The 13,592-nt window shown below is 39.3% G+C and overlaps 2 protein-coding genes across 3 annotated transcripts; one reads left to right on the forward strand and one right to left on the reverse strand.

Moving 5' to 3' along the window:
• Positions 1–392: 392 nt before the first annotated feature.
• LOC310959806 (uncharacterized protein) lies at positions 393–8,850 on the reverse strand. Its single transcript, XM_083931264.1, has 8 exons — positions 8,541–8,850; positions 8,351–8,435; positions 8,157–8,259; positions 6,818–7,477; positions 4,563–4,982; positions 4,136–4,272; positions 3,939–4,047; positions 393–2,362 (listed from the first exon to the last, which is right to left on the reverse strand). The coding sequence occupies exons 1-8, from the start codon at positions 8,837–8,839 to the stop codon at positions 1,749–1,751; spliced, it is 2,427 nt and encodes an 808-aa protein (XP_083787390.1). The 5' UTR covers positions 8,840–8,850; the 3' UTR covers positions 393–1,748.
• On the forward strand, positions 4,539–13,481 carry pgls (6-phosphogluconolactonase). Of its 2 annotated transcripts, none has more exons than XM_083931815.1 (6): positions 4,539–4,646; positions 10,979–11,253; positions 11,336–11,443; positions 11,551–11,652; positions 12,284–12,424; positions 12,796–13,481. In XM_083931815.1, the coding sequence occupies exons 2-6, from the start codon at positions 10,990–10,992 to the stop codon at positions 12,940–12,942; spliced, it is 762 nt and encodes a 253-aa protein (XP_083787941.1). In that variant the 5' UTR covers positions 4,539–4,646; positions 10,979–10,989; the 3' UTR covers positions 12,943–13,481. The 2 variants fall into 2 exon arrangements, with proteins under 2 accessions (XP_083787941.1, XP_083787940.1); XM_083931814.1 differs by lacking the exon at positions 4,539–4,646 and adding an exon at positions 9,910–9,977.
• The last annotated feature ends 111 nt before the right edge of the window (positions 13,482–13,592 follow it).

Here is a 13,592-nt window from a genome sequence, read left to right on the forward strand (position 1 = left end):
ACTTCAAAAAAATATTTTTTCAATGTTGTCTTCTCTGTTAAATTTGTTCAATAGAAGAATGTTGGAAATTTCCTTTTTTGAATTCAACAAGCATGTTTTTCAGTGGTATACTGAAAGCAGCAAAATTCACTTTAATATTTTTTTATTTAAATCAAGTATTGTTATCGTGATATTCAATGTTATCGCTTACTCTCATCATATTGTGCAGCTCTAGAACTTGAATCAGTTTTATGAACCCTAGTAAGTCTTTACATACTTAACTTTGACAATGTGAACAATGCACATCCGACAAGGCTCTCTAAGGGACAAGCAGGTGTGAGTGAAAAGGGTGGGAAAAAACCAACAGCACAAGATTTCAGGGATTATTCACTCATCGTGGTCTCTTGCAGGGAATCATTTTACAGGCAAAAGAGGCGCGTAGTACAGATAAATGCTCTGTTTAGGTGTGATGACAGTTCAGTACAGAGTAAAATATGATTTTTAAAAAACAAATTGCTCACATTTAGAATGAAAAACAGAGGCAATTGGCTTGACTATACACTGAGAACACAATTTGTCTTTCTACAATGATGATACAGCCATATAAATACATTGATTTAAAACAGTAACACCAATTAAACCAGAACCATTTCTGGGAGTCAATTGACTGTTATGTAACCAACACACATCAATATTCCATAAAAGTCGTTTTTTTCAAAGAGATAGACACTTTCTATTCAGTTAAATACCAAGAAATGAGGCATGAAGTGCCATATAAAGCAACCGTGAGACTGACGCAAACAGGGATTTGTTTTACTTCTACATTGTTGTGGAGAGGTAGTTTTGAAGGTTTCTGCTACATGTGCGCAAACAATAGAGCACTTGTCCAACGTTTTTTTCGCAAGTATTTTGGCATTATTTGACACGTCTTGTGACGCGAAATATGACACAGGTATGTGTATATATATATATATATATGTTACCCCAATCATATGACAACATGCAATGGATACAACTGAAGTATTTTTAGTCATAGTTAGGATGAGCACCTCACATTAAATGTGAGTGGGTCTCATCTGTTCTGTGACATATAAATCATGACGTGAAATAGACTTAAAAAGGCTGATTAAGGGCATCGAAATTTTAAAGGGATGGTTCACCCCAAATTCTAAAAGACATGTTTTTCTTCTTATCTGTGGTGCTATTTATCAATCTAGATTGTTTTGGTGTGAGTGAGTTGCCCAGTGTTGGAGATACCATCCATAGAGATGTCTGCCTTCTCTTGAATATAATGATGGCACTCTGCAGTGCCCATTATTCCTTCTGTGTGGTGACACGCTACATCAAACTACTCACAACCAGGTCTGTGGGTTGTCTTGCGTAAGTGGGTCATGATTTCTGGAAAGAGACATTGCTCTTGAGTTTTTCAAATTATTTTTTTGACACTTTGAGCACCGCAAGCCAAATGCTATCATTATATATTCGAGAGAAGGCAGACATCTCTGTGGCCAGTATCTACAACACTGGGAAATAAAGAAATAACACTGGTAAAATAAGTATTTTTAGATTTTGGGGTAAAACTGTCCCTTGAGCAATGAACCTCCTAAGCAATCAAATAAACTGAATCCCACCAATTAAAATGGTACACTAGAAAGGACAGATATTCTCTCTACCCTTGTTTGGATGTTTCCGCAATTCTCTTATCAATAAAGCTTAAAAACATATCAAACAAACTACGATTTTACAGAAGTGGTTTGATGTTTGATCAGTCAAGTGAAACACTGGTGGTGATTTAAACCGTACTTGTACGCGTAACATTTACCACAATCCACACAGCTATAAGGCTTTTCACCGGTGTGTGTTCGAAGGTGTATGTTCAGAGAGCTTTTCTGGGAAAAACTTTTGCCACAGTCCGGACAGCTGTAAGGCTTCTCCCCCGAGTGCACGCGCTGGTGCAGCTTCAGGTAGGTTTTCTGAGCAAAGCGCTTCCCGCAAACTGAGCAGCTGAAAGGCTTCTCGCCTGAGTGTCGCCTGATGTGGACTTTTAAACTGCTCAAATAGTTGAATATTTTCCCACAGAATAAGCACTGAAAGCGGTTCGTTGGCTTCCCAGGTTTTGGCTGAAAGGTAAATTCTTTGGTTGTGTTCATGTGGATGTTGTTCGGATAGTCTGAGTATTCGGCAGTGGTTGAAGGAGTAGATACGTTGTCCACCAGAGTGCTCATGGTTGCATCGTCTATCAACTTGTCCATAATTGTTGGCTGTGGGCGTTGTTGTGTTTGACTGTCAGCTGTCATCGGAAAGTTGTTCAATTCCCCAGGGTGAAGCTCCAGCTCAGCAACGGATCTGTGGAGCATGCTGTCCTCGTCAAATATTCCAGCAACTGTCAAACAAGAACAAATTCAGTTAAATCACAGAAGCTATTTGATTGGATTTGTATTTATGTCAAACACTCAACATACTGTGACAGAACAAATCAGATAAAAACACAAAGATAAACAAATTAATTAGTTATGACTGATTCCATCAAAAAAGAAATGTGCTCGAGAAGTGGCAGACAGAAGCATAGTGCTTATATAGTCCTGCCCAGGTGCGTTGCTAGCTAGCAAAAACATCCAGGGCTGTAGTCCTTTTCAGACGGGGGTTTGGGTGTTTGTCCCCTGAGAGATTTCTGAAATTGGGCTGATGAACATGCAATTGTGATGTAGTTTGAGAAGAAAAGGAAAGACCAGTGATCATGTGTGACTCCCCTCAGGGTAGGTCTACTGAGTAAACTGTTTAACGTTATGTTAAGGATAGAAAAGGTCAGCACAGACCCCAGCAGTCAGAATGAGGCATTAGAACAGTATATAGCCTCAGAAACACTGTCATGCACCAACCCAATGTCAAGTGGACCGGGTTAAATCCACTGCAGGTCTGCTGAAACTGTGCAAACTAGAAGACACCACTGCTCCGACGGACATTTTCTCTCCTGACCGGTGTTTGGGTTTAACCAGTGACCCGTTAACTGGACACAGTTAACCATAGTGACGGCAGATGTTACCAACAGGGATAGAATGGTAGCTGTACTGTGAATACCTCTATGTTTTGTTTTTCATTGCAATGTTAAACATAACGTCACCTACTTGATCAATCTTTATAGTTTTGTTGGAGTAAATGTGTCAGTGGTGTTTTGTATGTTGCTTGTTGTTACGGTAAACAGGAGGAGAGCGAGTTCTTCCTAATAATATCTACTGTATTTCTAATTCATTTTCTAAATAAATCTGTCTGTCTTTGAAACCTGCTTGTGTAACCAAAACCCTTCTTATTCCCTCGTAGTCATGCTGTTGTGGGAACATAAATGAAAGTTAGATGAGATTAACTCTTTGCTCCACCAGCCACAAACCTGTCAACCTGGTGTAACGTTAGTAAAACATATCTCAGAGTTTCTCCTTTTTATACAGTCTATGAGTATCTCTCCTAAAAACGTAATCCTTTTATCATCATCTGTAACTGCAGACACTCTGCTGAAAGTCTCCAGTTAACAGGGTCACTAGTCAAACCGAAACACTGGCAAGTCTGTCTGCTTTAAGTTGGATTTTTAAAGTATCACTTGTAAGTGTGGACACGTCAGGGTTTTTGCGGTTCTTACTGCTACAATGTTGCATCTTTGGCTGCTGGTAATGCACCCACACAAAAGTCTGCTATACTGGGTGATCTTCATCATCATTATGTTTTTTTATTTATTTATTAGACGGAACAGAGGTCCGGGGGCTATTCCCAAGAGATCCGGGGCTATAGCCCCGAATGCCCAGGTCTAACGACGCACCTGGTCCTGCCCCTACTTTACAATATCATATAATTACAGGATTAAATATGTATATAAACTGTGTGTTGTTTACCGCATAAGATAATGCAGGCATACAACAATACAATATATTGACATGATAATAATTTGTTTATCTTTAATCCAAGCTTACCCTTTCTGTTATTCGTGAGCGTCATCTGCTGCTGGCCAATGGGATGATCATCATATATCTCCTCCTTGACGAAGATCAGATCAGGTTCTCTCTCCATTACGTCTATCGACTGCCAACAAGACGTAATTAAACACAGTGATCATTCAGTAAGGTTTGGGAAAAGGAAAAAAAAAACAGTTGGTCGATGAGTCACTGACCTGTGCCCCCATGCTTGTCATAGCAGCGGGCTCCAGTGTCCCTTTACTTTGGGAGGTGAGTTTATCTTCTCTCCACAGATCCATGCACCAGTCCTTTCCAAAAACTCCATCGATGGCAGGAGCAAGTTGCTGCTGTTCTGGAAGGAGAAGAAGAAGAAGAAGAAAATGGTGAAGAAAAGAAGAAGAAGAAGATATGAAATGTTTACTTACTACAGATGGTAATCAAGATTAAATTAGACTAAGAACAGCGAGCATGTTTAGCTTATCGACTGAGCTTCTGGACAGAACTGAGGTGAGGTGGCTGTAGTCTTCACAAAAGCGAGACAGTCTGCTGTGACAAATGGCATATTAACAGATACAGTTATGCAGTGGCAGCCTAATAAACCAGACTCTCTGTCCGTCTGTGCAGGTTCCGGACCATCCTGACCTGCAGAGGGTCGGCGGCTGACACTGTTGACGTGTGCAGGATAGGTCGTGGGTGCCTCCCTCGCTGCCCTCAGCTGGACCTCCAGTAAGTAACACCTCTTCTTCAGCGCCTCATTCTCCGTTTTGTGCAGGGAAATCTCGGTGTGAAGGACGGAGGAGCATTCATCGGCGATGTTGCTTATTTCGACCAGAGCCGCCTTCGTGAGTTTGTCGAGGACTGCGGCCAACTGCGCCCGAAAACTTCGGTTGGTGGTGTCACACATCATCTCGACAGGGAAAGCGGAATATTTTCTAAATGTGTTTGGCGAGATTCCCAGCAGCAGCGGCGTCGCTTTTCTATCAAATATGTGTTGGGTAGAGCTGTGCCGCAAGGGATTGTGGGAAAACGGAATGCTCGCGTAGCGGCGTTTACGAGGAGCACCTGAAGGCAGCATAGGGCAAGCGGTTTTACCATTTAATGGAATCACACTCCTATCTGTAATGACATTTTTAGATATGTATAATAAGATTTCCCCTAGTCACAATTCAATTCTTACTAGTCAGAATGATGATTTCAGATATTCGCAATGACACTCTTCCTACCTACGATTGTCATTTCAGATATCCACAACATCATAATATTCATGAGTATTAATTTCAGATATCCACAACATCATAATATTCATGAGTATTAATTCCAGATAGCCACAATGACAATGTAATTCTTACTAGTTACATTGCAGTTGTACATATCTGTTATGACAAATTTTACTAGTCAGAATGTATTTTGGAAAGCCACAATTACATTATGGATATCCGGAACGGTTTTTCATTTGGGGTATCTGAAATTAAAATTGTGACTAGTAACAATTGGGTTCCAGATATCTATAATGGGGTTTTTCCTATTAACACTGGCCTTACAGATATCTAAAATGTAACTGTAGATATCTAGAATTGAAAGCCCAATACACACGAATGGCAAACGTGACGTCAGTAGTAGTCAACGTCAAAGTCAGCTTTATTGTCAATTTCTACAATATGTGCCGGACATACAGAGCAATCGAAAATACTACTACTAAATAAGTAGGCTATATGCACATTATATACAATAAATATTCTAAAATTCTAAATAATGCAAAATAAATCAAAAACAAAAGAGGTTGAAATGTGCAATATAAAGCACATACTGTACAGTGTGTGCAATATACAGGAAACTAAATAAATCATTTGAAAATGAACAATTAAATGAAATAAAACAATAAATGTAATAAGGTAGCCTACTTGTGGTAAGAATGATGTTGTGGATATCTGAAATGACAATTGTAGAAAGGAAGATTGTCATTCTGGTTATCTGAAATGTTTTTTGACTAGGAAAGTTTTAATAATAGAAATCTGCAATACAACCTAGCTATTCTATGTAAATACCACTTGCCAGGCAGGACAGTATAAAAATCTGATTTTTGACCAAGTGAGAGATTAAAAACATTTTCTACTTCAGTGGGAATTATAGAGAGGGTTCAAAGTTCAAACTATGTTAGTATTATCGTGAATTGCATATTTCATGATAAATATTACATTCATTTTTTTGTTGTCACAGCCCTACCATGAAACATACTTGCTCTTGTTTAGTATTTACCCTCCAGCAGCCACAGGAAGGAACTGCAAGAGTGCATTAAATTAGTTGGGAACACGTTAGTAGTTATAAATATGTATATGTACAACTCATTATCAGTGCAGTTATGATGAATTATGAGTAACACCAGTACTGATAATAATTGTATTAGAGCTTTTTAAATAGCAGTTGTGTGGAGACAGCGCTTCCTGTACAATCAAGAGTGTTCACTGCTCTCCAGTGGTCATATGAGGAGCTGCAACGCCCATTCATTTAGTTCAATAGTTATTGATCGATATTCACAACTCCTCACAACTTTTAAGCACCTAGTTTACTGCAACTTGGGCTGGTTAGGCATTGACAACAATCACTAAAAGAAGAGTGATTTATTGATTAGTTCAGTCATCAGTCAGTCCACATAACATGTTGTGTTTTTACTGTATATTGTAACCTATCATGTGTGTATTATTTATACTGTACCACAATATCAAGGGGAAAACTTAAATCCTAAGGGTAAGCAGCAGAGACACATGATACACATCACATTTGGACACTTGATACTCTCAAGTCTGGAGCAAAGATAACTTTATTATGCACAACAAATATAACAGCAGAAGTTACACTTGACTGGCAGTTTTAGGTGGTTCCATTTATGAATGTCCCACTAAATGTCGGTACACTGGATTCACTACCATACATGTTCAAACTAGGATCTAGATGTACTGCAAGGTGTTTTTTCAGATTACAGTTCTTTGTAAAGCCCTTGCCACATTTGATACAGACAAAAGGTTTTTCTCCAGTGTGTGTACGTTGATGCATATCGAGAGTGCATTTCTGAATAAAGCCCTTTCCACAAATAGGACAGCGGTAGGGCTTCTCCCCGGTGTGTGTGCGCTGGTGTGTGTACAGGTGCCCCTTTTGTGCGTACCTCTTTCCGCACAGCGTACACCTGAACGGTTTCTCTCCTGTGTGACTTCTCTGGTGTATTTCAAGCTGGCTAAAGCACCTGAAGCTCTTTCCGCACTGCAAGCAGCCGAACCTCTTAGCAGCCGAGTTCCTCAAGTTGTGAAGCTTCATATTCCTGAGCACGCTTAAGCTTTGGGAGGCAACATTTTGAGCGAAGCTTTTCCCAGCCACTTGGTTTGTGTGTGCCGGTGTAAGTTGCGGAGTCCACTGTGTTTCCCTCCTCCCTGGTCCAGCGAGAGACAACGGGGCGCCCATCGTCACAAAGCTGTCAGTAAACAGAGGCTGCTGATGTTCTGTGACGGGTTTGAGACACTGCATCACTTCTGGACTCTTCCCGGTGTCTGTGAATGCTTCCCTTCCTGTTGACAGCATTATATGAACAAATTAATATTTTACCCTGACAAACTAGATGCTTAAGTCTCACAATAAAGTTGTTGTCTATACTACAAGTGTTTTACGAGTTGCGACCCTTTAGCAACATCATTTGCAAACCACATATTGTGAGCAAATTACCTTGGTAAAAAATCCACTTATTTGTCAATCAAGGTCCATTTTATGATTTATAAAAAAATAAAAATAAAAGTTTAATTGTGAGTCAATATTTTTACATAAGTTTGCACAAACTTTTATGTAAAGGTCCCATATTATGCTCATTTTCAGGTCCATACTTTTGTTTTGGGGCTCTTCTTGAGCATGTTTACCTGCTTTAATGTTAAAAAAAAACATTATTTGTGACATCACAACCATAGTAGGCTGTGTGCATTCCTCTGTGTATGTGTTTTGATACTTTTACAGCTTTTCAATAGCTTCTCAACCTGCTATATAATCAAAATATACAATAAATCTCACTTTTAACTAGGGCTGGATGATATGGCCAAAATCTTCTATCCCTACAGTATATAGCTCATGTCATATCATGATATATCAAAATATGGCGTGTTTTCAGGTAATGAACTAATTAAATAGTCTATATGAAATAACCCTGATCAGATCACCGCCCAGCCCTACTTTTCACTACATGAGGCCTTTAATACTCACTGTTTTCACTGATCCTATCTTGTTCACAGTCTCTGCTGTCCATCTCTGGCGGCTCTTCCTTTACCATTATCAGTTCAGGCTGTCCTTTCAGTGGGTTTGGGAGCTAGTGAGGGAACAGGAATTGTTTTACAAACTGGTTAACATAAATACCTAGTACAATATAGTGACATAATTATGATCAGAGCAAAACTTACTTCATTTATGGCATGCTCTTTCCCTTGAAGATGATGCCACTTGCTTATCTCAGTGGAGGAACTTATTCTTTCCCATGGACTTTCACTATGATGCAATAACTTTGATTAAATACAGGCATGCAGGGTATAGGCAACAGCAGAGGGTCGTAATGGAGATGTATTTATGGTGCAAGGGAATCATCAAGCCTACCTTTTTATGGCCGGTCTTGTCCTGTCTGGCTCCAGTACCCCGTCTATTGGACCGTCCCTAACCACTGAGCATTCTGCTGCTGCTTCCTGCTGTCTGCCCCCCTGTGCGATATAAAGCAATTTCTCCATCAGCTGCAGCTTTTCTGTGAGCGAGGAGATTTCGTTCCGCCCTCGGGTTATCTCAATTTTCAGCATCTTCGACTCGATCCCGACTAGTTTGCTTATTTCCATTACAGCTGTTTTGGATAACGCGTCCATGATGGAGACGAGCTGATTCTGGAAAGAGAAGACAGTCGACATGTTTTGTTTTTTTAAGCTGGCGGTTGGGTGCGAGTTGCACACTTGACGATTTGTTGCAGTCAAGAGAGTTTAATGTTTACGTTGTAAAATGTAGTTAACAACGTAATAGGCGAGAAGAGCTGAGTGTGCGGTGCATGCCCGCAAGATCAGCGTGAGGGTGTCTTCAAAACTCAAGTGGTTGAAACGGATATCTACATCTAGCGACTGGGAGGAAACATAGCAACCAAATATGCGATGCCTTACACATTTTTCTTTAACGTTTTTAATTTTCATGCATATAATGGGGTCTTGTTCTGTTCTCAACTATTTCTGTATTTGTTTTGTGTGTGAAAGCATGATGAAATAATGATTAAAAAACACCAATATTATTAAATATATATAATATTAGAAGGTATAATATATAATGTAATATAGTACATAATATATATTTATATATATTATTACTATTTATACATATATTGTTTCTTTTATTCTTATATATTTCCCTGTTTTTATGTTGTTCATATTTTTCTATATTTTCTACAAGTTATTGTTTCTTATTGGTGCTCCTTCTATGTACAGCAAAGTGAATAGGAAATTGTGGGACAAATAAATTAATATCTTATCTTATTGCTATTATTATTATTGTTATTATTATCATTATTATTATAGATAACCTATTGCGACTAGTTGCTTCTCGTGGAGGAATTGTTGGGTCTCTAAATCATAAATAATGTGGTCTAGACCTACTTTTATATGTAAAGTGGCTTGAGATAACTGTTAGGATTTGGCACTACACATAAATTGAATTGAATTTAGGGAGGAAAACAGTACATAAGCATATACTGTATACAATTATATCTTTATACAGTCTATCCACACAAGACTAACTTAACCACTTAAAATGATTTGTAATATGGACACAGCTTCTTTTGTTAATCGCTTGTTTTTAACTTGTTAGTGGATACATGGAGTTTTTATGTTGTTGTGGCCAACTCGGTCGGGGACTCGATTGACCAGAATGCAGTGCGGTCTAAACACAGAACGTGATTGGCTCGTGAGAAAAAACGTTTCAGGAAGTAAAGGGTCGAATTTGAATTGCGTTTGCCGACTGAAAATATCCTCCTCGCGTCTATCTGCTCTTGAGTTTCCCCACTAAGTAAGTAAACGCCTCTTAAGCTGTAGTTTAAGAGCTTAAATATCAGGTTTGTTTGGTTAAGAAATGCCCATCGGTTCTCCTGCGTGGTTCCGATACTGACGTATGCAATATCATGTAGAACTAGCCAGCTTTTAGCTCCTGCCCTGTGTTTGCACAGTCCCAGCTTAATACATTCACGTTAGTGTCAAACTAACTTAATTTGCATATATTATTTTAAAGAAGGGCATTAATATACAAACAGTTCATGTGGATATATTCTGCAACCACATTATGGTGACATGCAAGCGGTGTTGTAATAGATACCCTTGTATATTGCTCAAAACCTGTTTGTTCATAAACTGGAGAATTGCTTGACTTAATTCTGTATTTAAAACCAGGCTAAGGAAGTATACTTAAAAAACATAGTACACCATGCTTATTATGTTGGCAGGTATTAAAATCCCCTGTGCATTTAAAAACACAATATGGAATCAATATCTCACCTATATGTTAATTGGGAAATATCTCCAAAAAAATAATCAATTTGGAGTCTCACTGTAAGGATACTAACTCTGTTTATTTTTAACCTTTTCGATGATATTTGTTTCTATGATATGCCAGATGATGGTGCTCTTGAATATCATCTGATTCATTTAATTATTCTGTATGCCAAATGTTTTATTCACAAGCAGTTTTCTCATTCACTACCTACGGTTTTTACCTTTTCTCTTAGAACTGAACTCTACTCAAATGACTGTTTATTAAACAACAGAGATTATGAGGCTTTTGGAAAATTACAGAATTGTTTTCCCCAAATCCTCTGACTGAATATGTTTTGCTATTATTTTGTTTACTTTTATTTTTATGTATTTTAATGTTCTCACTTTATATCTGTCGTATGTTTTTGTATCACTTATTTTTGATCTGTATGTGTACTTTTCTTGAATCTTTGTATATCACCCATATGAATAAATAAAAATGTTTTCTCTCTCTGTGTGTTACCCACTATCTTCTTTTCTCAGACCGCTCTCTCATGGCTGCCCGAAGAGTCGTGGTCTTCCCCTCCTCGGCAGAGCTTGGGCCGGCGCTGGCCCAACTTGTGATCTCGCGGGCTGAGAAGGCCATCGTCTCTCACGGCAGGTTCACCCTGGGGCTCTCTGGAGGAAGCCTGGTGTCCATGCTCAGCAAAGAGCTGCCCGCCCTGCCAGACCTGGACTGCAGCAAGTGGGTGGTTGGTTTCTGTGACGAGCGACTGGTTGCCTTCGATGATCCTGAGAGCACCTATGGGCTGTACAAGGTATTTCTGTGCATGTGGTTACATTAATGTATGATATTCTATTACTTTTGGGCCAAATGTAACCCCTTTGTTTCTTTTCCAGGGTCAGTTGTTTTCCAAGGTCAACATCCCTGACAGTGGGATCTTAACCATCGACTCCTCTCTGCCAGTCAACGAGTGTGCTGAGGATTACACACGCAAAATGAAGGAGGTGCAGGCATTTTGTAACCAGCTCTAAAATTACACATGCATGTTCTTTTAGATATTAAGATTTTAAGATTTTTGACGGTATTGTTTTGTTTGCTTTCAAACATACAGGCCTTCCCAGGTGACGAATTCCCAGTGTTTGATCTGTTACTGCTGGGTATGGGGCCTGATGGACACACCTGTTCCCTCTTCCCAGACCACCCTCTGCTGGAGGTGAGGACCGTACTTAAATTAAACTGTCACACATACAGGCAGAATTTTTGGATACCTGCGTATGTGTCAAAGTCTTACCTTGAGTGCAGAAAGATGCCCATTCTCGGATTCTCATGGTTCCCACAGATCCTTGAAATCTTTGAAAGCCCTTGACTTAGATCTTTTTCTGTAAATAGAGCCAGCGAGATCTCCTTATCCTGCAAGATCTCATTATAATATTTCTCAATGTTGTTACTATAATTAACCATTATCCGGGTCTCAAAACAAGCCATGTCTGGGTCCTTGAATTTGAAGGATTGGGCCTGTAAAGTCCTTGAATTTGATGTTTAAGAATGGGTGGGAACTTAAAAAATATTTATCATATTTCATTAAAAAGCACAAGTTTCATATATTGTGTACCCTCAGTATGATCCTGTAAACATAATTACACATCTGGATGATAGTCCATGTTGGACAGTGTTACTCTATTTTAGAAATGTCTACAAATTTGCCACTGGTCACAAATTTGCAAGGTTCTGTGCATTCTGTAATTTTTTAGTGGGTTGTGGTTCTCATATTGTCACTTTTTTGGCGTCTTACTGGATACATTACACATGATAGATGATTGGGTTTGGGTGTACCCCGTATTCAGGAAACCAAGAAGATTGTGGCCCCCATCAGCGACTCTCCCAAACCGCCGCCACAGCGTGTAACTATGACCTTTCCAGTGGTGAACTCTGCACGCTGTGTGGCTTTTGTGTCAACAGGAGGAAGCAAAGCACCTGTTTTGAAGGTAATTTTTGACAGCAGTTTCCATGGCACAGTAAATCATTTCGGACTATGGCATGTTTAGACTTAAAACCCAATGAATATGACATAGAGAGTTACAGTTGACAGATGGCCTGGGAAAACCATGTCAGGGCTTAAAATAAATTTAGGAAATGAAAGGAGCACAAATGTATTCCTCTATTCTGCTACGGATAACTACAAACAACAAATCTGATCAGCAGTTCTGTGACTCACTAACCCAGGAGAAATATGGTTCATGTTACTGAGTTTAAAACAAATTGAATTTCCCCTCTGGGGTTAATAAAGTACTGGTATGTCTTCTCTATGTAACAGACTGTGCTGTTGTATTGTAACACAGTGACTGTTTTCTTGCAGGAAGTGCTGGAGGGTAGAGAGGGTCCAGCGTTCCCCGCGGCCCGCGTTGTCCCGACTAACGGTGAGCTGTTCTGGCTTGTTGATGAGCCCGCAGCTGCCTCTTTAACTATCCAGGTAGAGAGGCTCGGCTCAGGGGCCAAACTGTAGTGCTTCCCTTCTGCCAGATGAGGGCAGGAAGTCAACTCTGGTGTGAACACCTGAGTGAAGAAACTGGAAAATAGTGCAGAACATTCCTCACGTGAGAGTTTACATTGGTGAGATAGGAAATACAACTGAACAAAAAAATCGTGTGTGTGCGTGCTTGTGCGTGTGTGTGCGTGTGCGGTCACTGAGAATGTTCTTCAGTGAAGTAGTTTAATTTTATGAACTTTGAAACTGTTCATTTATTTTTCTTTGTGTGAAAAAAGCATCAGACAAAATCATTTACCAAAGTATGTCTCTGTCTTAAAATATGTCTGGAGGAGATGTTTAAATAAAGATTTTCTTGGCCCTGAAGTTTAGAAAATTGGATATTCATAAAACACAAGACAGTCTACTTATCCAACAATACTGCTATACCAGTATTACATTAAAAAAGCAACTATTTGATCTGATTCTCAGCTCTCAGATGCCTTCACATCATAACCAATAAAATACACTTTTGGAGCTGAAAGGCACTACTCATTCGGGACTTGGGTTACCTTACAACCACCATAGCACTTATTTTCACTTTTTTTTTTAATTGGAAAAATAAAATGTTATGTGAATATTTGCCCTGTTGTCTTTACTGTGCAGTCCTGACTGGTCCCATCCCCTTT

Source organism: Echiichthys vipera (assembly GCF_963691815.1).
Source record: "Echiichthys vipera genome assembly, chromosome: 17".
Lineage (NCBI taxonomy): Eukaryota > Metazoa > Chordata > Actinopteri > Perciformes > Trachinidae > Echiichthys > Echiichthys vipera.